The 23,012-nt window shown below is 45.0% G+C and overlaps 1 protein-coding gene across 1 annotated transcript; it reads left to right on the forward strand.

The window, feature by feature from the left end:
• Positions 1-74: 74 nt before the first annotated feature.
• COTL1 (coactosin like F-actin binding protein 1) lies at positions 75-20,780 on the forward strand. The gene is made up of 4 exons (XM_061475079.1): positions 75-295; positions 575-657; positions 10,195-10,352; positions 19,742-20,780. The coding sequence occupies exons 1-4, from the start codon at positions 219-221 to the stop codon at positions 19,850-19,852; spliced, it is 429 nt and encodes a 142-aa protein (XP_061331063.1). The 5' UTR covers positions 75-218; the 3' UTR covers positions 19,853-20,780.
• The last annotated feature ends 2,232 nt before the right edge of the window (positions 20,781-23,012 follow it).

Below are 23,012 nucleotides of genomic sequence, written 5' to 3' on the forward strand. Positions count from 1 at the left end.
GCCCGGCGCACGGCGCGGAGCCATTGGCAGCCGGTAGCAGCGGGGCGGTCCGCGGCGGCGGCGGGCTCGGCACTGCGTGGCGCTGCGCGGTGCGGTGCGGTGCGGTGCGGTGCGGTGCAGCAGCGGCAGCGCTAGCAGCAGCAGCATCAGCGGCAGCGGACTCCCCCCGCTCAGCTCCGCGCCCCGCTCTTCCCCCCCTCCCCAGCACGGACGGCCCCATGGCCACCAAAATCGACAAAGAGGCGTGCAGGGAGGCGTACAACCTCGTCAGGGACGATGCCACCGACGTGAACTGGTAAGTGAGCACGGTGCTCGGTGCCTTTCTCTCTGCCCCCTCCCGAAGGGGTGACTTTGATAGACATTCTCCTCATCCCTCTTCCCAAAGGACGGGTTTCAGTGTATTCTTCCCCATCTCCTCTTCCCCCTTTCTAAAGGCTGTTAAATGTATTATTCCCCCTCCCTTTCCCCTTTCCCAAAGGCTAACTCTTAAATGAATGATTCACCTCCCCTTTGCCCTGTCCCAAAGGCTGACTGTTAAACGTATCACTCCCCTTCTCTTTTCCCCTTCCCAAAGGGTGACTTTTAAATACAACGGCTCTACCATCGTCCCCGGAGACCAAGGGGTAGACTATGAAACCTTTAAAAGGAAGTGCACGGGTAAGCTCTGTCTTAATTCCCTTTAGCACCTTTTCATCTTGCTCGCTGCCTGGTGCAGGGAGGGGGGAAAGGATGGGGAAAAACTTGGGTAAACTGGAATTAGAGGTGCTGCTTCTTCGCGTCTGCGCTGTCCTACACGATGGGCTTCCAGCCGCCACCGAGTGCAACTCGCTGAAGTCCACCGTCCTGCCTGTCCTTTGTCTCACCCTTAACTTCAGGTCTGTTGGGCTCTTTTCTCCCCTTTGCACAGTTTTTCTTCGCTTCTCGTTTGTAAGCAAGATAAAACACTTGATTAGCATCGGTCTCCTTGGTCAGTGCTGCAGTTCCGAAGCAAAAAAGACTACATTTTTGTGGATAAAAAGATGCAGGCATGCAGATCATTTTGCAGTAGAACTCTTCTGTGTTCGTAGCGCTAAAGTAGCTGCAGTTAGAAGGCTTGCTTGGGTCTTTTAGGAACATTAAACCCAAGAAGAGAGTGGTTTTGCCGAAGGTCAGCTCGAACAATACAGCCCTGGAAACAGTCGTGTCTGTGGCATTGCACAGCCGCAACAGTTGTGGCTCTGGGTTTAAACGTGGCAGTTGATTGTTGAACTGTTGGTTGTGGAACATTAACAGGAGAAACAAAGCCTGGGGAAAATGAAAATAAACTGAGGAATATTTAACTTCATCCTATCTTAACTTTTAACGTGTTTTACAAAAGTGGGCTGTGATTTTTCTCAAAGTAACTACTGGGGAGGGGGGGATTGTATAGCTTGTGCTCCTGCCTTGGGTGCTATTTAACAATGTCATAAAGTGGCATGAGATATGAAGTGTTTGTAACTAATACTGGAATATAACAAAGCTTTCCCCCCTCATCGAGTATTGTGGTTAACCTGTGCTTTACATACCTTTACTGTGAGGAGCTGTGTGCTGAGCAGTCTCTCCCTTCTCAAGGTGGGGTGAGTCCCGGAGCACTGCACTCAAGAGTACCACAGCCATTGCAACACCCGCGCCTGTCCAAATTTGGTCTGTCAAGTCCTAGGGCTTGGCTGTATTTCACTGAGGTGAAGGGGAGAACTCCCACTAACTTCAGTGAGGGCAGGACCAGTCTGCTTGGTCCATAAATATCGTAGGAGGAAAATACACTCTAGTCCTTGGAAAGCAGCCACTAAATCAAGACGGTTTAGACTGCTCTGCTATGGCATTTGCAGTGGGGTCTTACTAGGATTAACACACCTACTTGCTTGTAGCTGGTCTTGAGACCGTGGCAGGGGAGATACTCAAAACAAAAAAAGATCCTCTTGTAGCTGATGTCAGAAGAGCTGATGCCCTGTCCTGCAAGAAATGCTTCCCACTCAACTCTTTTTAATGGGCAACAAATGGGAAAGAAGTATTACATGGCATACAGGGAAATAATACAGGGCTCAGCACTTCTGATGCTCACACCAACCTCATCTAAGGGGTTAGAAGTTTTCTTTCAGTATCTAAGTGCCAAGGTTCTCTGTCTCCTCTTGCAGCCAAAATAACAGCATCTCCAGACATCTGAGGCTTGCAGAGGAACCTTCGCCATTTGTTTTCTGTCCTTGTTTTTAAGGACAGAAGATAAAGACTCCATGTCTTATTCTGTTTGAACAGGTTTTTAACGTTTTGTTTGGAGTGGTACACTCTCAAGAACAGTTCCTATCTTCCCTTCTATAGCAAGGGGAATACTTTTATCAATAGACTAAGCTGGCAGAGAGCAGGCACCGGCTGGGCTGGGTGGGAGGCATATAACAGCTAATGGAGGCACATACTGAACTGTGGAATATGGTCAGTTTTGTCTTCTTGCCATTGTTTTCATGTGCCAAATCCTTATTTATGAACAGGGTATTAGAATTTAAGGAAAACTTGTTTTATACCAGCAAAGTGCCAAGCTGGCCCAGTACTGAAGCATTTTTACAGCAAAAAGTAATTTTTGCATATTTTAGGCATAAGCATGGAAAGGGAAGAGTTAGAAGAACATCTGTGGGGTTGATGGTGGCCTGTTCTTAACCTTTAATGTGGAACTAAATCCCTTATAGCTGCTCCTTTGCTCTCTGTTCCTTTTCCTTCTTTCCCTGTTCCTTCTCATGCACCTGGTACGGGCTGCTCCTTGGCAGACCAGGGGCAAGAGGTTCTTCTCAACCTACCTCTGGAACACAGTTGCTGGAGGCAAAGGCAGGTACTGAGCACTGGAAAGGATCTTCCTCCACCCAGGAACCTGGTGCAGCAGCTGGGGAGGCAAAAGACACAAGTTGCAGTGCCTCCATTTGTTGCAGCATCTTCTCCTGGACCACTAGACACAGTCACAAAACAAGGCATGTGCTGGCAGTGAAGTTAGAGCTTTCCTTCCCATCTGGAAGAAAGGTTCCAAATGTTGCTATGAAGTAGAGTTGTTTGGAGTATTTCTACTGAAACAAAGTCAGTAATAAAGAGTAGGAAGGGATGGGAAGAGAAGCTAAATATTATCCCTTCCTATCGGTACTGTCCCTTCCTGGCTCACACCCCATCTCCTATGTATTGCTGGGGGGGGGGGGGCAAGAGCTACTGTCAGTGCAAACAGCTTCAGACAATGTGATTAGCAGATTAAAAAAACCTGTTATCAGAATAAACTTCCTTGTTTTGAATTTCTGTTTTGTGAAAAACACTTCCCTGAAAACCAGAGAACACTGCAGTTGGTGGAAGCTGGGCCTAATTTCGTGCTTGAAGGTGAGAGCTGGAGCTGGAGTTGAAAACCTCAGCATGTGAAGTGTCACCAGGCCCCTCCGTCAGCCTTGCTCTGTTCTACTTTCTGCACCATCTATTTCAGTGCTGTTCTGAGTAGCAAACATCTGTGTCCCCTGCTTTCCTTAATAACCATTCTTATTAAAAGCACCTTTGGCATGTGGTACATATTGCTCCCCTCCAGGGCATTAAATTACAGAGCAGGCAGTGTCAGTGTGTGCTAATTCCTGTGGCTTTGAGACCAAGAAGGTCTTTTGTACCAGTTTGGGAGACATTTGCCTGTGGTGGAGAACCTGCCTTGTGCAACAAGGGAAGTTAGGAAGGCCTGGAGGGGGTTGTCCCTAGCAGGCCTGTACTTTTGCCTTCCCCCCATACATAACCCTTGTGATGCAGACCATGGCCTGGCCCATTGCTGATTCTGCAAAGCTCCTTGGGGAATGAGGGTGGTTGAGGACAAAGGGAAAAGCAAGAAAGTGAAATTGCTTCTTTTAAAGGAAGTAGCAGTTCAAAAGGACCGTGTTAGAACAGGCTTTGCAAGCCTCCAGCGAGGCTCTGCGGGCTGCCACTGAGGGAACACGCGACAGCCCGAGATGCTGAGCTCCTGGGGCAGTGAGGCCCATGCCCTGAGCCGGGAACTGCTGCAGCAGCCAGAGTGCCTTGGGCAGGCTTTGTTACTCTCCCTGCTCTGCTCTGAGATACACCTTGCATATCAGACCCACATGTAATGTACCCTGGGGTGGAGGCTTTTTCTCCCTAAGCTATTCACTGAGCTTTGTGTACTAGCAGAAAAGTTCAAGGAACTACATAAGCAGACTGTCCTCCTTCTCCTATTCCACTGTTTGGAGACTGCAATTGCCACTCTTAAAGGCAGAAGACACGGTGAGAAAAGCTTCTTTATCACCCAGGGTGGTTCTGCAAACACAGCCTGAACACTGGACTTCTGCATATCAGTTGCTGTCATGCTCTTGCTGACCAGGTCTGTGTCAGGCCATAAGACAACTCAGGCACCTTGGCTGGGAGGTAGGAGACTCTGCTTTAGTCTTCTCTGCCATCCAAAGACCAGCCACAGGTGTGTGAACACCTCTCCTCCAGCTAATCCCAAAGTAAAGTCAACGAAGCTGGCTTAAACCACTGGCACAGTAAAGTCCTTATGTGACTGGGAGGTGGCTGCTGATGGCACTTCTTGCAGTCCTGTGTAATGACAAATGCATGTGACTGTATTGGCCTTTGTCTGACCCAAAGATTCTGGAGACTAAAGGTGAGGGTATTAATTGTGTTGAGGTCATTAAACACACAGTATAGACACCCCCTGTGTCTTCTGGCCTGGGTTGGGTTTAACAGCACAGATTCCTTCTGCATTAAACAAGGACTTAACTCGAGGCTTTTTATCCATTTTACTTCACAGTTACAGCTCTTGCCTCTGCAGATGGCACAGATCCAGATGTAGCATTACTTTGGTGCTTAGTAGTACAGCCATCAGTACACTTAAAAAAAAACCCAAACAGCTGAGCTAGTGGATTTGAATCCGGAATCACAGATAAGAGTTGAAGGTTATTATACGGAAGGATGTGAAGGGTCTTGGGGTATTTTTGTTGTTGTGTTTAATTTCAAAGTCTCATAGCTGGGCTGTTACTGAGAAGAGTACAGTGACAGTCAACTGAGATACTGAACTAAAAGTCTGTCCAGAAACACCTACTTAAACTTCTGTGTGTGTCAGTTATATCTCAGTTTCTGTATTATGAAGCAGCAGAGCAATGCATTGTGTCTGTCTGTGGTTTATTGTTTTAGAAGTGTGTATTCTTCCATCAAGTAATGGAGAGGTCGGAAGACTCTGTTTCCCCCCCCCATGCCACATGTGAACAGTTGTTTTTCAATGCATCTCTGACTAAAGAAATAATGAGCCTTTTATTTGGAAAGCCTCAGTCCAGATAAATAATTGCAGTGACAGCATGAAATGGGATAGTTATTCATGTGTCTGAAAAGATCAGACCAAAACCACACTGTGCATTCAGCACAAGGAAGAACTGACAATCTTTGGTCTAAAATAAATACCCTATAAAATAACTTCTGGTTAACATAAAATAATAGGAAGGAAATAGAAATAGAATTGGTTCCGAAGATAAATGCAAACTCTTTTGGGCTTATGACAGTTGTCCTGTAAGGCCTGGCCTGCATACGAAGTTTAGGGGCTAAGAGTTGGGAGATCACCAAGATTACGTTGGCACCTTAAGTTGTAGGAAAGATTTGTAAAAATGCACGAGGAGGTATAATGAGACAGGTGATTATCTGCGCTTGGCAACATCTTAAGTTGCTAAAATGGGCTTTGTAAATCAGTCTCCTACTGCTTTTGTTTTTCCTCTTTAATGTGCGTCTTGCCTGCTTTCCCTTAATACTGATTTATAAAGGAAGACCTGGGGCCATGAGTGGCTTATGGGAATTTCACACTGTCTTTGCAGTGTTTCCCTGCTCCGGTGCCCTCCCTGCTTGCTGTAGAAGTTGTGCTCTTGGGAGGCTCAGCTCAAGTGGCGTGTGTTTGACAGTGATGTCTGGGCTGCCAGCCTGACCCGTAGCTTAGGTTGTCCCTTGCAGTGGATGGGAGGTTGTTTTAGGGAATGTTCTCATCAATTTTTGTGGTAGCAGCTCATCAGGGGGAGTTCTGCACTGAAATAGTAGCACTTGCTTTAGTTTAGTTTAGTTTTGTGATGCTTGACCAAAATAACATGGCTGTGGGTCTGCATTTACCATCCTGTGCTAGACTTAGGAGCAGATAAAGAGCAGCATTAGACCTTTTGCATAGACCTTTGTTTTGGGGCTTGCCTGGCCCTTACTTCTGGTCAACCAACACAACTGTTCCTTCCTTCAGGAAAGGGGAACAAAATTTACCTGGATGCCCTGTTTCCTCCCACTGGCCTCCAGTATATACCCGGGCCAGGAGAGAGACCACTACAGGACCACTGCCACTGGGGTAGTAGTGATTCATTCTGATGAACCAGAGGTGGTTCCTCTGGAGCAGGAAGAGCTGGAAAAGTCAGCATGGGGTCATCTTCCCTCTGCTCTCATGTCCTGAGTACCCTGTCAGCCACCCCAGGTTACATGCAAAAGTTTGGGTGCCCCAGCTGCAGCATGTCCTGAGGTTATGGTACTGAGGTCAAACATCTTGTACTTGTCTCAGATGACCTAATGAACATGTCAGCACAGTGCAAGGCAGCACTGCATCAGAGATGCAGGCTTCAGTACAGGGTTAAAGAGGTCAAAAACAGTGTAGTGAGAGTTAGAGGACATTTTCTGTCTGCACTTCCAGTCGTGACTACAGGGGTGACTGACAAGGTGGAAAATTGACAAATTAATCTAAAATGAATCCAATTGAAACAAATAACATAAATCCTCATGAAACCTGTCATGCACTATCATCAGCAACTCATTGTTGGACACAACACAAAAGCAGATCATTCCAGCAGCTGCCTTGCTGTACGTGACCTTGATTTAGCAAGCAGGTGAAGCTGGGAGCAGTGGCCTTCTCTTAGCGCGTCCCTGGCTTGGCCATTCAGAGCTATAAGACTAAGAACCATGAAGCTTTTGACTGTATTTCTTTCCTGCAGCTATTATCTTTTACTGATGAGTCAGGGCATTCTAATCTAATGGGGAATTTTTTAGTACAGCCGAACCAAAGGGTTTGAGTGGATGAGAAAGAGGAGAATACCATCAAGGAAGTCTCTGCAGCTTGGCATCGAGCTGTGTTGACAGCCAAGGGCAGCTTAGTCAGTATATTTGGAAAATCCTGCCCACTGATAAGTAAAGGGTTTGGAGAAAAGTACTAAATGATGCCCATTAAGGCGTTCATTGTACTTTTGTTTGTATAGCCTCATCATGCTGTACAACTATGGTTAAAGGAGTATTGCTATTAGGAATTAACCTTGTTAATTTCTGCTCTTTGTTTGCTCAAATAAAGCTGCTATTTCCCTTCTACCCAGACCTGTTATTTGTTTCTTTTTGCCCTGAAATTCATGGCTTAGTGACTAGGATGGTGGTTATGTACAGCTAGGCAGGATTTCCTCTTTCAGAGGAAATCTGCTGTCTCTCTATGATCTGTCACACACATACACAGAGTAAATTCCTAAAATCCACTAGAAGTGGGTTTGTGTGGAAAGGAGGGGTGGGTATTAATGCCTTGATATTTCTAGGGGAGTTGGCACTGATGGCACTGATGACTTCCAGCGCAGTGATGTGATTGGCAGGGTGGAACTGATTAGCTGTGAAAGAGGAAATCTGGGAGTATAAAAGAACTTGGGTTTTGATACTGTTATCACTCTGAACATGCTTCAGACTAATTGTGAAACTCAACCTCTTCTGCTCAGGGATTTTGCCCTGCAATTGGAGGGGCTCATACTCAAGCTGAACTAGTGCTAAAAACCTCCACATCTGTCCTTGTGGCCTTTTTAGGAAATTAGGCATGTTAATTGCTAAGGGCTCCAGTTCACATTCCCTGTTGGCTTTATCTGCAGCTGCTGAAATTCTCCTCAAGTCAAAGCATCACATATCGGTACTTTATATTAAATGCACTGAATGAAAATTGTGGCAGTTGAAGAGTCTGTTCTGCCTACTGTGGGGATACAACCTCGATGGGGAAACAGGAGAAAGCTCACAGCTTGGGTGTAACCTTTCAAGCCCCCACAAGTAAACCAGCCCCAGGTAAATTCTGCTCAAGACAGTGACTCAGAGCCTCACATCTAACCTCAGTTGCTCGTTAAACTTCTTGCTACTCAGTAAGAAGTAAGAGTTGCTCATAGTCACTGAGTAGTGGGTGAGCTAATAGATAAAAGCCCATGTGGCATTGGATCTCTTGATCAAGCTGCTTTCAGACAGGATCGGGAAGCACTAAAACTCTTCTGCTGAGAAGCAAATCCTGCTGCTGTCAGTGATCTGTGGGTCCATGTCAAGTTAAAGTTCAGGCTGACAGATAAATTCCTTCAACTTGCTTTCTATGTTGCTGTGAAAAAGCACTGCTTTTTCACATTCATTATATTTTTGCATTATCTTTATTATAAAGAGGCATATTCCAAACAACTCTCTTCAGGATGTGCAACACGCTTTGGCAGAAGGGGCAGGGATGAAACACCTAAATACTCCAGGTGTAAAGTGATGGGTCCATGGGAAGGGCTGTGACACGGTTACAGTGTAGTAGGGGCCAGGACTTGATGACATTAAAGTGCCTTCCAGCACTGTGTTCCCCTGGGAACCACAGCACAATTCTTAGCAGAGCGTGGCCTCCTTTGCTCTCAGATCTGGGAAAGCAAGGTTTTTTCATAGTAACGTTAAGGGATTTACTGCCTCTCTTCACCTTGGGTATTTCCTGGCTGTCGGTTCATTTATGGTTCTAATCAATCTTGGGAAGAGGATTTACTGTCAGAAACAGGAGTCTCTCTGTGTGTTTCTTGTAGTTGCCAGTAATAGGTATCAGAGAGAGAGGTTGTGTTTGCCTGCAGTGTCGATACACACGACTCTTACTCTCCTTTCAAAGTTCCATATGGATTTTTCCTTTGAGTGAGATTTCTCTTTGATTCAAATTTGAAGTCTTCAGAGGAGTTTGTTTCAAACCCTGAACTGGCTCACACATACCCTATGTCTGTCTGCCAGTTTTCCTCAGTAGTCTTCTGTCAGTGGCAAAGAAGCAAACAGAGAATAAAGTAGAGCATAGGTAGATTTGGTTTTCCCAGACTTAAAAACATCTTACCTTTTATCAAGGGGAAGTTGTCTTTACTCACATTTTGACAAAACAAAGTGCTAAGTAAGCTCTGGGATCTGTCAGCTTTCAGAGAACATCCCACTTTTAGGTCTTTTTGCACTGATTTCTAGCAGCTTATTTTCTGGGGGTGAGCAATTTAGAGCTGCTTCTCCCCAGAGCTCCTGGGGCTGTCCTGACTGTTCATGGAGCATTCTGTCATGGAGCCAAGGATAGGCTGGTGAATGTTACTACACCTGGAGCTTTCGTCTTCACTTGGCAGTAGCCAAGACAGCAAATAAATAACTATAAAGCATGTTGAACTGGTTACAACAAGTGTAACCAGGTTTAACATGATTCTTGTCAAACAGCAAGTTTGTTCTTCTATTTTGAGTCACCTTAATTTAAAAGGTCTTGAGTGACCTGTAACAGATGAAGTAGCTATGATTAGGTATATTCCATGATTGCACAACTGTCCATCTGCTCCACTTTTCTGCACAATCCTGGTTGGAGGCTCCAGCATCGTGATGCTACTGAGTGGATATGAGTGGATGAATATGAGTGGATGCTATGATGTTCTAAGGGCCTGTGATCATGAAGGCATCCGAATGCTGCAGCTGGTGAGTCACCCTGGAATGCAGGAATAAACTCTTTGAGACAAGGAGTTTGCAAGGTTTTTTACTCATATGGCCAGGCTAAACAGCTCTAGTCTGATGTGATATAGCAGAATCCAGCTGTGAAACAGAGAATCAGATCTAAAATCCAAGGCCTTTCTCCATGGAGCTTTGGAAGCAGTACTGAAACACATCTGGGGAAGTAATTGCAGATTTTTCTTTTGCTCCTTCTTCTCCCCTCCTTCTTCTAAACTCATAGTACAAGTGAGCCAGAAATGTTGCAGAAGGGAGGGAGTGGAAAGGATCGGATTTGCACAATGGCCACTGTGAAGGCCATAAGAGCAGAGCTCCTGTTGATCCCAAATGATGGAACTGTAACACAGGATCAGTGCCTGGGCTTGGTCTTCAATTTTCACCCTAGAAAACAGCAAAGCAGGGATGTTTCTGGGTTTAATCATTTTGTCTTTTGCTTTGTCTCTCCAGATGATGTTAGATTGTTTGGCTTTGTCCGATTCACCACTGGCGATGCCATGAGCAAGCGAGTCAAGTTTGCCCTTATCACTTGGATCGGAGAGGATGTCAGTGGCCTGCAGAGAGCCAAAACTGGTACCGATAAGACTCTGGTCAAAGAAGTAGTACAGGTAACCTCTTCCTTCTCTTTTTAACCACCAGTTCTCATTGCTTTTAGCTCTACAAGCACCAGCAGAAGGGCGGAGAGGGGAAAGGATTGGATCATCCTTCAACTTTGTAGTTAATCCTTTAAAAAGAAGACAGTTCCCTATTGCCTGTCTTCCTACTAGGAAGACTTAACATTTGCCCTTTGAGCCCTCAGGCATAAAGAAGCACCTTTGTGTGTAAGGCTGTCTTTAACTATTTCATGAGGAGGGAGTATATGCGCTCCCGTCCTCGTCACCATTAAGTTGTTTCCCATCTCCTTCCTTGTTATGGAAATAACATAAGGAATGATACAGAACAAGGCAGTATTAAGTTAAGCAGGTGAAATAAACATAAAAATCCACACCCTTGTTTAAACTTCTTTTGAGGCTTTTTGTCTCTGCACGATGACTTCATGGACCTAATCGACTAAAGTCTGAAGTCTCTATCAGTACCAATTAACTAACAGCTTTTGGTAACTAACTAAATTTAAACAGTCTTCTCTTTGGCCTTGAACTTATCAGGGAAAAAGAGAAACGATCTTAGTACATGCATTGGAAGGGTTTCACTTGACCGTGTCTGCCCCAACTGAGCTTATCATTTAACTCTGTCAAGGCCTCCCAGAGTCCTCTGAGCTGGACTCAGTCCAAGCAGCAGCCACAAGAGAATTGAATTGTGTAAGGCTGCAAAGAGCTGCTGCTGAAAAGCTGATTTTATTGGAGAAGATGCTAACATTTATCATGTTTCCCATGAAGAAGAATTCAAAGCAAGATTAGCTCTTTCAACTAAACCTAGGGCCAGCTCTCCATTGCCTGAGGAATGATCATTCTTAGGTGCTTGGGGCACAGGCTGAGCGTTGGAATAATCTCCCTCAATAACTGCGTTCTTGACTATGTAAAGAAATCTCCCAGTAGGATAATATGAAGGATGAGAATGCAGTCTCTCTCAATTCATTGGTTGTTTGCATGATACAGAAGATTATATTTAGATAAGAAGCATGAATAATATAATAAAATCATATCCTTCCAGAAGGTAAGAACTGTTGCTAAATGTTTCAACATTACAACTATGCAGAGAGGTCCATTCTGAAAAGAAACTTCCATAATGACACCTGAAGAAAGGAAAGCAAACCTGTATTCATGTGAAGTAGCTGAAACTGTGTAATTGTAGCTGAAGATGAAATTATAGAGTGCTAATAAATGACTCATAGAAGAGTCACTAAGCCCAAGACTTGGAAAAAAATATGTTTAGACAATTTATTCCTGTTGAGTTGAATAGCATTCCTGAATGCAGTTGTAAGATCTATGCCTCCTCAGGTCAGTTGTATTTAAGTGTGAATTTCACTTATTTCATCTTTGTTTAGTAGTCTAAATGAGTTAATAATAAGGTGGAACTTCAACCATTCTTGCGTGTTACTTAAAAGTTTTCATAATCCAATTAATCTGTAGTAAAATGTGAAAACAGTACAACTTGTGCTTAATACACAATTGAACAACTACCTCTATAACCCACTCCAAAGCATTTCTGAAAGTAATGCCAATGGTCATCTCCTTTCCATAGGAAATTATCTTGGCCACTGTTTTGAGTAGTTCTGCATGTGCAACTGAATCCCTCTGAGTGGAGTGGGATAAAAGCAGAACTATTTTCTTCTTTATGCATGTAACCTTGCAGGTAATCTGTCAAAATGAAAAAGGACAAGAACATCCAACTGAAATTTAGTGGAGGAAATTTATCTCGTGGCTATTTCACTCTTACTGGTTCTCTTGACCTTCAAGTACATTCCCAGTCACCTCAGTGCTGCTGTGTCTTACAGAGATTGAGATGAGTTACACATAGAAAAATACATTTGGGTGTTTGCTGTAATGATAAACCACAAATTGGACAGCACTGGTTCATCATTTGGAGTAAGTAGCAACCTAAAGTGGGAATTTTCTTCTTTACAAACCCTGAAGAGATCTAGACTACTGATGGAGTTTGGCTTTCTGCAGCTTTAGTGCATAGCCTATAGGTGCACTTCACCTGTGTGAGATGGCTCTCCTTCCAAGGAAGTGTGGTATAAGGAGGCTTTTTGTACAGCAGGTAACAGCTTTTATTTTGTCATCTGCAGAAGTGGTTGGTTGGATTCCAGAACAACTGCTGTTCGGTCTGAGAAGCCCTCAGTGAAACTCAATGGGCTTTTGCTATCTTGTAATAACTGCAAAAGATGATGTGGCTCTTTATTTAAGACCAAAGATGGGGTGTGAGGGGAGCCTGCTTCTTATCCTCTGCTGTGTTGTAGATGCACTGATGATCTACGGTTGAACTCTGCTCAACGCTGAACAAATGCCAGTAAACGTTGTTCCACTGAGACTCCAAGTGATCGGGAGTCAGATGAAAATACCACCTAGCAAGCAAACCCCACCATGCTGCGTTTTAGAATAAGGAATGTTCACACATGGTGATTATTAGCAGTCTCCTAGAAGCACCTGCCATAAGGAAAACACAAGGGATATTAACTGTTGAAGGGTAGATTCTGAGCTTGTGAACAAAAGGATAAAGTATTACAAAGCAAGGAGAGGAACTGGGTTGCCCTCGCTTTTGTATTCCTGCCTTGGAAGGGGGAGCAGGTGCTGTGAAATCTATAGGGAGGTGGCCTGGGAAGCAATGCTGATAGTCAGTGGAGGAGGCTGCCAGAAAACCTGTCAGGAAGAAAGGACAATTGATTTTCATCTGTGATAACCGTGAAATTACAGGGATGGATCTTGCCTGGTGGAAACGGCCATAGTTCTTCTGATCTGTTCTAGCTGAAAATTAGATCTTCTTGCTTATTTGGGATCACCCTTATTACCTCTTTAATGCTGTTGGAAAATGGGGTTTGCATTTATTGTGTTTATTTTGGATTGCAGAAAAATGCATTTTCCATCTAAGGAACATTCAGTAGCTTTTTCTCTCTTTTTTTTTTTCCCCATAGCCATTTACTGTCCATCCCTTCTCTTTACCTTAGCTGGAAATACTAGATCAAGTCTGTGGCCTGGTCCAAGTATTTCAGCTGAGAGTAGGTTAGGAGTAAGGGGAATGAGTATTTATCTCTATGTTCTTAAGGGTATGACTAAGTACTAAAGTGTAGAGACTTTCCTGTGTAAATCTTTTCTCACTGAGCTTCTGTTTAGACCAAGGATATACCTAAGGGTAGGGACTAGTAGCACACAACATCCCATGCTTTGCAGACTGCTGCTTAAGATGTTTGGGAGTTCATTTCTGGGGTACACTCAAAAATCTAGAATGGTCTAAGCTTAACAGCTGGAGAACTTTATGAAGCATTAAGCTAGGATGACTTTTGTCATCATCAGTAGAATCTTACCTTGTGCCTGTGGGTGAACTGGCAGATGCTTACAGAGCATCACATATGCAGCAGACCCTGCAGCAGCATTTGTATCCTGTGCTGCTGTTTGATCACTGGGAGCCACTAGTTGTCATGCCAGAGTTGTACCCAGCTGGCAGTAGGTACCAGCTGAAAAGAAAGGCTTTGGGCATATTTTCTGTTTGGCTGAAAAGAAGATCATTCAAAGCTGGTCTTAAACTCATGTTTTATGTCTCTGGAAGTAAGGACGGTTCTGCTTTTCACCTCCTTTATATGCATAAGCTGTGACTCATTCAGCCTTAGTACAAATCCATCCAGGGGACTCTCTGTGCTGTGGGGGCTGTTGTTTTGACCTGTTTTGTTCCAAAGGCCCAGGAGAAACAGGTCGGTCAGCTTAAGCCCAGAAATCAAGGCTGTTGTAAGCTGCTTGTCAGGGCTGGAATGGCTGCCAGCATGAGGTTCAGTTCAGCCATAAAAATTCCTGCAAGGTGAAACCTGGCCGCTGTGGAGTTTAAGCACAGGAGCATCAGGCCTTACAGTGAATTTGCTTTGAGAGGCAGCAGGATGGTGTTCTGGTGCTTTTCTTCCAGTTAGGACAAGCCCAGGCACAACGGTTGTGGGGCTGGTAGTGGCAAATACTGCTAAAGCAGTCTGGTTTTGATGTGAATGCTGAACACAGGACTCGGTTTCCCTCTGAGTGTTGCTTCCTCTCTGTGAACTTGTAGCCCTTCATGACTGCATTTCCTACCAGGAGATTTTAACCCCTCATTAGGCAATGTGGAGGTCTTTTTCCTCAAGGGGCTGAATTTCTCTACAGGGCTGTCTCAGGAAAGGGTCTGCCTCACCTTTGACAGTCTATTTTCCATGACTTTTTACTCTTCCCTGTTTTCGTCAGCACTGCTGCCCCCACAAAGTCATATGCTCTATTATTTGCATATTCGGGGTAAAACAGCTCTGTTTCTGTGAGCAAATATTCATGGCATTTTATTCATTTTTATTTTTGGTGAGGAACTGGCCTGGCTTTAGTGATGTCAACAAGTTTACTGAGTTCCTGCTTTCAAGCTCATGGCACCTTTCTCTTTTCCTCTGTATTTCTCACTGCACTGATGCTGGTACCTCTTAAGGGAGGATGCACTTATGGAGTTACTGTCCTTGGTCTCAGGACAGCTACAACACATACAACTCCATGTACGTGCATTGGGTTTCTCATGTTAGTACAGCTCGTTTAATAGCTTTGTTAGAGCAGTCAGAAAATCAAACTCATATGGTAATAGCTTTGAGATGGTCTCTCTCAGAAGGGTGAGTGAGATCCTGCTGGGAAAGCAAGCGGGATTGTTCATTTTGACTGTTTTTCCTGTTATGGTTTACTGTAATGACCATACCAAATGGATATGGATTTACAAGAACTCCTAGCCCTAGTGTAGAAGAGAAGGTGGCAATTTTGTAAGTAACTTCTTCAGGCCCGAATAAGCAGCCTCTTCTCATCCCCCCACATCTGACACACAGCCCTGTGACTTTTCCAGTGGGATGCAGCACAGATAGGAAGAATTTGCAGATCAGCTGGAATGTAGTTCCCGTTGCTGAGAGATGTGTTTGCCAGAGGTTTTGGGCTGGCTTCTCCCAGTGGCTGGAACTGGTCCATGTAAAAATTGGCAAGAAGTAGATTTGAAGAGAGAGTTTTTGTTGATAGCTTGGACTGTGACAGCTGATCACAGGACCAGATTTGGTGTAGCCAGAGTAGAGTAGAGGACTATGGTAATGTATTGTTATACACGCTTCTCAGTTTATACCTCTCCTTGTACTCAGAGAGGCCCTGCAAGAACATACCTCTGATGCAGCCATAGGACATGTCCTTTCTTCCCCATGACCCCAGATACAGGACTCATAAGAAACATGGGAGATGTCATCTCCACTGTACTGCATGTGCACTGAAAATAAGACTACCAGTGGATGGGAGTGGTGGCATTAAGCACAGTAGAACTGAGGACTTTAAACATCAGTGGAGGCTGCTGCAAGCCCCAGTGTAAATAAAACCAGTGGGAAGCTGCTCAAGTACCTGGCACCATCCCTAGCCGCTAAGAACCCAAGTGTTGGTATACAAGGATTTTCCTTCTGGCTTCAGGCCTACCCGTGCTGGGATTTATAAGGGCCTCTGCAGACCTTTTTGGTACAGTATCTGCACCACCCAGATTTTCCCTTGTGCAACTTAGGCAAATTTTATGGCCCCATATGCTAAACATTCAGGGCCTGGAACAGGAAGAAATCTACTCCACCTTTTTGGGTTTTTTTCCACCATAAAGTTGTCTGGAACAGAAAGGCTGGACTGAGCTTGCTGCACAAATCTTATGCTTCCCAGGGAGAGATGCAGGCTCACTTTTGGCAACCTGACCTGCATGGTTGTAGCCCTTTCTTTCTGTAGTATCTCATAGAGGTTGACACAGGATTGGATTGCAAAATCATGACCCTCTGCTACTGAGGCACAAAGCAAAGCACGTGCTAGATAGGTGCATTGAAGAACCATGAGTAAACCTTACTTTTTACATCGTAATCAATGATTGGAGAGGCAAAGCAAAGAGACTGGTCACTGTTGTGTGTGAGGGTGATAAAGATAAATGGCATCATTGTTTTTGTTATCTGTAGGCTGCTGGTGACTCTGGGGTGAATATAAAGGCTACAATTCACTTGCAGGGCTTGCTGTGGTTGTAAAAAGCTTGGGGATAGGGGGAGGAGAAAAGGAAGTGGAGGATGTAAAATAAGGATGCATGTCAGCAAAGTGAGGGCCTCAGCATCAGTTATGCACCATGCCTTAGGCGGCTACAACTTCTGCAGTGCTCTTGAAAGGCATTAGGTATTGGTGTATGCAAAAGAAGAGAAAGCAGGGACTTTCTCCACCCCAGTTTCTTAAGGGCAGAAAGAAAATCTGGTGGCAGAGCAGAAACCTGTCTTAAGTTGGATGCCTGTTGACATTGCTGTTAGCTGCTTGAAGCTGGGATTTTTCCTGTTGCTTTGCAGGAGCCAGTTTGCTGTGATCAGTTATTTATAATTGCAGATGACAGTCATGCCAAATAAGGACCATTGCCTGGTCTAGCTAACATCAGACCCAATTAAATCAGTTGTGAGCAGTTTTACATTCTGGTAATGAAAACGTGTGAACTCTGGGTAAGATGGCCCTTGGCTGAAAAGTGCTACTGTTGATCATGGGTGCCCAGTCTCCTGATCTAAGGGCCACAGTCCCTCCTGTCTTCGTGCCCTGACAACACAGGAGGCAGTGTCAACCATCTCTAAAATATGCCTCCCTTCACCTTATGATTTGCATCCTGGACAAAAGCTCAGCTCCAAAGAGCTCAAACAGTGAATTCAGAATTACAAGGAAGGCTATGGCTGAAGAAGGGTCAAACAGGATATTGAAATCAGGAGCTGCAGGCAGCAAACTCACCAGAAGCATCTTCTCCCCTTGGGGCCAGGCTGGATGAGACATCGTGGTGGGTTAGAGTTGGTGCAAAGAACCAGAGAAGCCCCTGACAGCAGAAACCAGTAAAGCAAAGAGTTATTAAACAGTGACCCAGACCCTGAGGCTACAAACCTGGCACAAGAGGTGGCCCAGGCAGCTAAGGGGATATTTCAGACTGGCTGGGAATATCACCCATCTGGCTACTGCTAGGGGGGATTGTTCAAACCTTGCAAGGTGTCTTGGTGGTATAGACACAAAAACAGTGGCTGGTGCTCACAGATCATCACGCAGGACTCTGAATAAGTGTCTATTTGGGAAGAACATTTGAGTAATTATAATTAGTTTGTGGAACATATAATTCAGTTCCTCTCTGTTCACTTGTGATTGCATTTGCAGTTTTAATTTCAGAATCTGCAGAGTGGGCGCTGAAGGAAACCTTCCATTGGATTTATAAAATACACACACTTTTCATGGGATCCTTCTTATGCACCTGCCTCTCAGTTCTCAGTAAAGTCAGGGCAAAGACTAGCACTGAAGTTGGGTAGTCCTGAATAGTCTGCTTCCTGAGTTGAAGGTAAATTTGTTAAACCTGTTAGCACAGAGAAAAGAAATTGAAAAGGCTCAGCCCAAAATCCATGTAGGTAACACAGCTCAGTGAGCATCAAATAGTCAAAAATCATTTGTTTGGTTTTAGCAGACATCTCGCACAAGAGACCTGGAAGTGGGACACTTGTGAGCATGACCGAATCTGATGTTTTGGGCAGTTTGCCTCTTCATTTCCCACCTCAAAAGAAGGATCTTTTTTCTCTAAATAAACAATTTCTCTCCTATTTTCCTGAGCCGTGCTCGGACATGGCTGAATGCCTGTAATGTCTATCTGTCCTCACACCAGAAAAGCTGACCATTGAAGCATGGAGCAAAATGGTGCTACAAAGCAGTTGTTATGTCTTAGGACTTTGTCTAGCTGCTGATACACTAAAGCAGAGCGGACAAGGCTTCTCATAGCTGCTATAAGCTTCCCCCCCGCCAAGCAACTCCTCGGTAGCGAGGATTTCCTGCAGTGTGAAACAGGATCAGCCACAGCCTGGGAGACTGGCGAGGGGGAGGGAGCTGTTTTGCTCTCCCTTCCATTCCTTCCACCGCATGAAAGAGGTGCTGAGGCTTTTTCAAGCTGAATCCTTCTCCACCCCCTCCTTTACCCGACTCTGATCCCAAACGGAGACCCTTGAGACACTGCCAAATAAAGAGCTCTTGGATGGCTTAGAGTCTGAAATCAATTAGAAACCCCCTTCCATGGTTGTGCCGGAGCTGTTCCAGCGCCAGGGAGACCTGGACGAGATGACTGCTTCTCTCTCAAAGCATTGCCTCATTCTCTCAGGCAGACCCCGTCACCTTTTGGGGCGCTTGCTGCCCGGGGAGCCAAACACTGCAGCTTTCCCGAGACATTGCAGCAGGGCTGTTGGGATTTTGATTTGTGTTTATTTGCCGTCAGTGCGCCCCTGGCTCTGCAGGGTCCAGTGGCTGCTCGTGTTTTTCATGCTGTCTAAAACCTCTGCGGGCTGGGGAGGAAGGGAAGGACACATGCAGTGTTTTCAGTTGTGGTTAGGAAGGGAAGGAAAATGCTAAAGCAAGAGGCAAATGTGGATGTTTGCTGAAATGCCTGCGCGCACATATGCATGCCACCCTTGCTATGAGACAGGAGGAACAGCCCCCAAAAGGAACAAATCCTTGACTGTAGTGACGCTGCCCTGACAAGTGCCCCAAAGGCACTGTGGAATCCCATTCACAGCCATCTCTTCTGAGAAAGGTTTTCTCTGTTCACAACCTCACATCACAGCGTGCTGCCTTGGGCTTGCCCAGCTCCCAGAAGTGGCAAAAAGCATTCAAGCAGCTAGATAGCACGCAAGTGTATTAATAAAGCGTGTCCTTAAAGGTCACTTTGCATCATTAGACCACAGAGCATAGTGGAGCCTATTAATGCCAGCAGCCTGTCTGATGCAGTTATCTTGGTTTTCGCCATGATATGTATTAGACAGTTGAGAGGAGGAGATAGATAGTAAATCTACTGAAGTTGCTTAATCATTAACTGAGGCATCCTCCTGTTAGGTTGTGGGTTATGATACTGTGGTGTAGAACTGTTCTTTTTTTAGAAGAAGGGTCCTAAAAAGGGCACGGATAGGATTAGTGACTTGCCCAAGATTATGCTGAGGGTCAGTGGCAGTTAGAAGGTCAACAGTTTAGAGCTTTTTGGTTTGCATACTACTGAGGAAACTTGACCTAACCCAGCCTGTGCATTTATCTGTAGGAAGAGCTGAGCATGGGGCAGGATTGGGCCTTGCAGCCAGTGACTGTAGAAGTAGACACACAGAAGTTGAATAGAACAGAAGTAGATTAGAATAGAAACAAGCCTTCTAGCATAAGTCTTGGATTTTGTCAGTCTTCAGTCTCAGCCAAAGATTTCTGTTATCATCCCTACCACAGTAGGTGTGGAGCTCATAAAGCCACGGAAGCCGGATAACTGTCTTTATTCAGGTACTTGGATGAGTATCTCCTTTCTTAACAAACCTTTTCTTTATCTCTTGCAGAACTTTGCCAAAGAATTCGTGATCAGTGACCACAAAGAGCTGGATGAGAATTACATCAAGAGTGAGCTGAAGAAAGCAGGGGGGGCTAATTATGATGCACAGAATGAGTAAACATACCAACCTCCTGGCACCATCACCTGGGTCTGACAGGGGGAGGAAAGGCACAACAAACTAACAACTGAGAGATGAGGCAACTGAACCCCCCAGCTTTCTGTGTGCGCACACAAGAACTCCCTTTTCCACATACGGTGGACTTTCCATTCCATATCACGAAACATCACTCTCGGGGTGTTTGTTTTTCTCTTTTCCCCATTTTTTTTACTCATAACTCTGTGGGTGTTCTCACATCTGTGGAATTTAGGTTTGTATCTGCTTTTGGTGTTTTTCAGCATTGTGTTTGTAGAGGCTTGCCATTGTGTCCTTCTTCCTGTGCATGCGTGTCCGTGTCTTTTAGTTGGGCTCAAACCTGGTTTCTGAGGGAAGAAAGTTTTGGGGGAGTTCTAAACGTCGATTAATTTTTCTAAATTTGTTCAGGTTGATATTCTTGGGGATAATGCTTTTTGCTCTCCTGTGCTCAGATCAACTTGAGCCGACTTCACTGAAACGTTGAATAAATTGTCTTAAGTTTAAATGTCCATCTGAGATGTTATCCAACTGCTTAAACAACAAAGCAAACAAAATTCTTCAGCTCCTAAATAGGAAAAAATTTGCCTTAAACATTGCTTGACAGTTGCTATGCTATGTGCTGCATCTCTATCCCTCCCTCTTCAAAATAAGATCCAACATGATCCAGATGTAGGGGTTTTGTTGGTTTTCAGAGGTATCAAGGCACAGTAAACTGAGTGGCTTAGAAATGTCTGGACACTTGTTCACTATTTTGTGTACATCGGTCTCTGGGTTTGTATTTGACTTTCTTAATGCTGGGGCTCAGGAGGTGAAACTGAAATGCACAGATTTCCTTTTCAAATGATGTCTGCAAAAATAGCAGCCACTGAATCCTAGCAGCCTTTTCTTGCCCATGTGCCCCCTGCTCTTTTAGCAGTTAAACACAACACCTTCAGTTATTTGGGGCCTTTAAGAAGTGAACTGCTTAAAGGCCCCTGCCCCTTTACTCTTCTTAAAGGCCCCTGCCCCTCTACTCTGCTCTTGTGAGACCTCACCTGGAGCATTGTGTGCAGTTCTGGTGTCCTCAGCATAAAAAAGACATGGAGCTGCTGGAACAAGTCCAGAGGAGGCCACAAGGATGATCAGGGGCTGGAGCACCTCCTGTATGAAGACAGGCTGAGAAAGTTGGGGCTGTTCAGCCTGGAGAAGAGAAGGCTGCGTGGAGACCTCATAGCAGCCTTCCAGTATCTGAAGGGGGCCTATAGGGATGCTGGGGAGGGACTCTTCATTAGGGACTGTAGTGATAGGACAAGGGGTAACGGGTTAAAACTTAACCAGGAGAAGTTTAGATTGGATATAAGAAGGAAAATCTCTACTGTGAGGGTGGTGAGGCACTGGAATGGGTTGCCCAGGGAGGTTGTGAATGCTCCATCCCTGGCAGTGTTCAAGGCCAGGTTGGGCGAGGCCTTGGGTGCCATGGTTTAGTGTGAGGTGTCCCTGCCCATGGCAGGGGGGTTGGAACTCGATAATCTTAAGGTCCTTTCCAACCCTAACTATTCTATGATTCTATGATTCTATGAACTTTCCTCTGGCAATGAGTATGGGATGGAGCGCAGCAGCTCTATCTATGTGGGGATAAAACATTCAACAGCAGAGGCCCAGAGGGAAACTGGGCACTGTTTGTTTTGTATCAACCTGTTTGTTTGGGGGGCTTCTTTGTATGGCTTTTTCAGTTTTCATCAAATATTATTGTCTTCAGAATTATGTGTAGGGGGAAACTGTGTTGTACTGGGGCTTGGGAGTCCTCGCTACAAACCCGTGACAGAAATAAATGTTTTTCAAAAACAGTTCTGAGCAACTCTGTTGTTCTTTTACCTTCCATGCAACAACAAGCCTATATTTAGGAGGTCTCTTAATCCTGTGTGTAAGACTTTGAGCTCTGGCAATCTTGGGGCTATTAGGAGAATTAAACACTGGCTTAAATGTAAAACGATCTTTGTCCCTGCAGCCCTTGTCTGCTCATCTCCACTCTAAAGGGACATAGTGGTGACCACAGTGCACCTGACACACTTTTTGTTCAGCAGCTCTACATCTAAATTTCCAGCGCCAAAATGCCAAGTGGGAATTGTAATTAGGTCAAAAAGAATTTCACACACCCCCATAAAATAAACGTACAGAGGTCAGGAACAGATTTGGGAGCAAGAACAACACTTTCAGCTTCCTGCACAGGGTTACACGGGGTGTCACCATTCTGGGCAGAACTTACTCAAACTTCCCCTGAAAGAAGGAATATGGTTATTTTTTACAGGACTGACAGTGGGGACAGGCATAACTAAAGGGAAAGAGCTTTGCAGACAGCTTGTGATGCTCAGAGACTTTGCCTTAATGCTTCAGTGACGGTGACAAACTTTTATTTGACAGCTTTTGGGGTACTGAGACAACAATCTCAGTCTGGTCTTGAAGCCTGGCAGCAGTATCAAGGGAAATACATCAGCACCAGCTGTGGTGTGGGGTTTGATGCACTGCTCAAGGAAGAGCTCAGCACAGACCCAAAACAGCATTCTCAGCCACTCAAAGGCATCTCAGTGAGTCAAAGCAGAGTTCTTGGGATGGAGGAAGTGAAGGCATCACCCTGACCTCTTCGGTGGGTTTGCTGTCCTCAGTCAGCACAGAGTATTTTTCTGTATATTATCTAGTATATTATCTTTTCTATTATCTTTTCTTATATTATCAGAGTGTATTATCTAGAGTATATTATCTTTTCTAAGCCTGTCTCCTCCAGGTCACTTCTGGCATGTCTGTTCCATGCCCTCTTTGAGAGCTGCTGTTGGGGTCCAGTGCCCTGAATCCGGGGCTGACTCACCAGCAGGGGCTGAACCAACTGGGACGGGAGACCCTGGGCTTGTCCTTCCTATGGATTTCCCCCTGACTCCTGCAATGGTCTGAAGTGGAACTCCAAAGTACTCATACAAGATAAGCACCCCATTTGCCCTTAGTCAGTCCAGATTGCACAACATGCAAAGTCCCATATTTCCTCTTTGGATTGCCTCTATGGTGTACCGGCACATGTGGTCCTATTTTGACCACAGGAATATCCATCTTGCTGTTGCTAGTACAGCAACTGCTTGAGCAGCATTAGATACACATGAGAAAAATGAGGATGGGA

Source organism: Pezoporus flaviventris, unplaced genomic scaffold (genome assembly GCF_033815535.1).
Source record: "Pezoporus flaviventris isolate CSIRO_AGI_PZ_B2104156 unplaced genomic scaffold, CSIRO_AGI_Pfla_v1 ptg000082l, whole genome shotgun sequence".
NCBI lineage: Eukaryota > Metazoa > Chordata > Aves > Psittaciformes > Psittacidae > Pezoporus > Pezoporus flaviventris.

Bases quoted from the DNA above. Each gene is read 5' to 3' on its own strand.
- COTL1 (XM_061475079.1), top strand. From the start codon at position 219: ATGGCCACCAAAATCGACAAAGAGGCGTGCAGGGAGGCGTACAACCTC. The intron at 658-10,194 runs GTAAGCTCTGTC...TTGTCTCTCCAG, and splicing joins CTTTAAAAGGAAGTGCACGG to ATGATGTTAGATTGTTTGGC. The intron at 10,353-19,741 runs GTAACCTCTTCC...TATCTCTTGCAG, and splicing joins TGGTCAAAGAAGTAGTACAG to AACTTTGCCAAAGAATTCGT.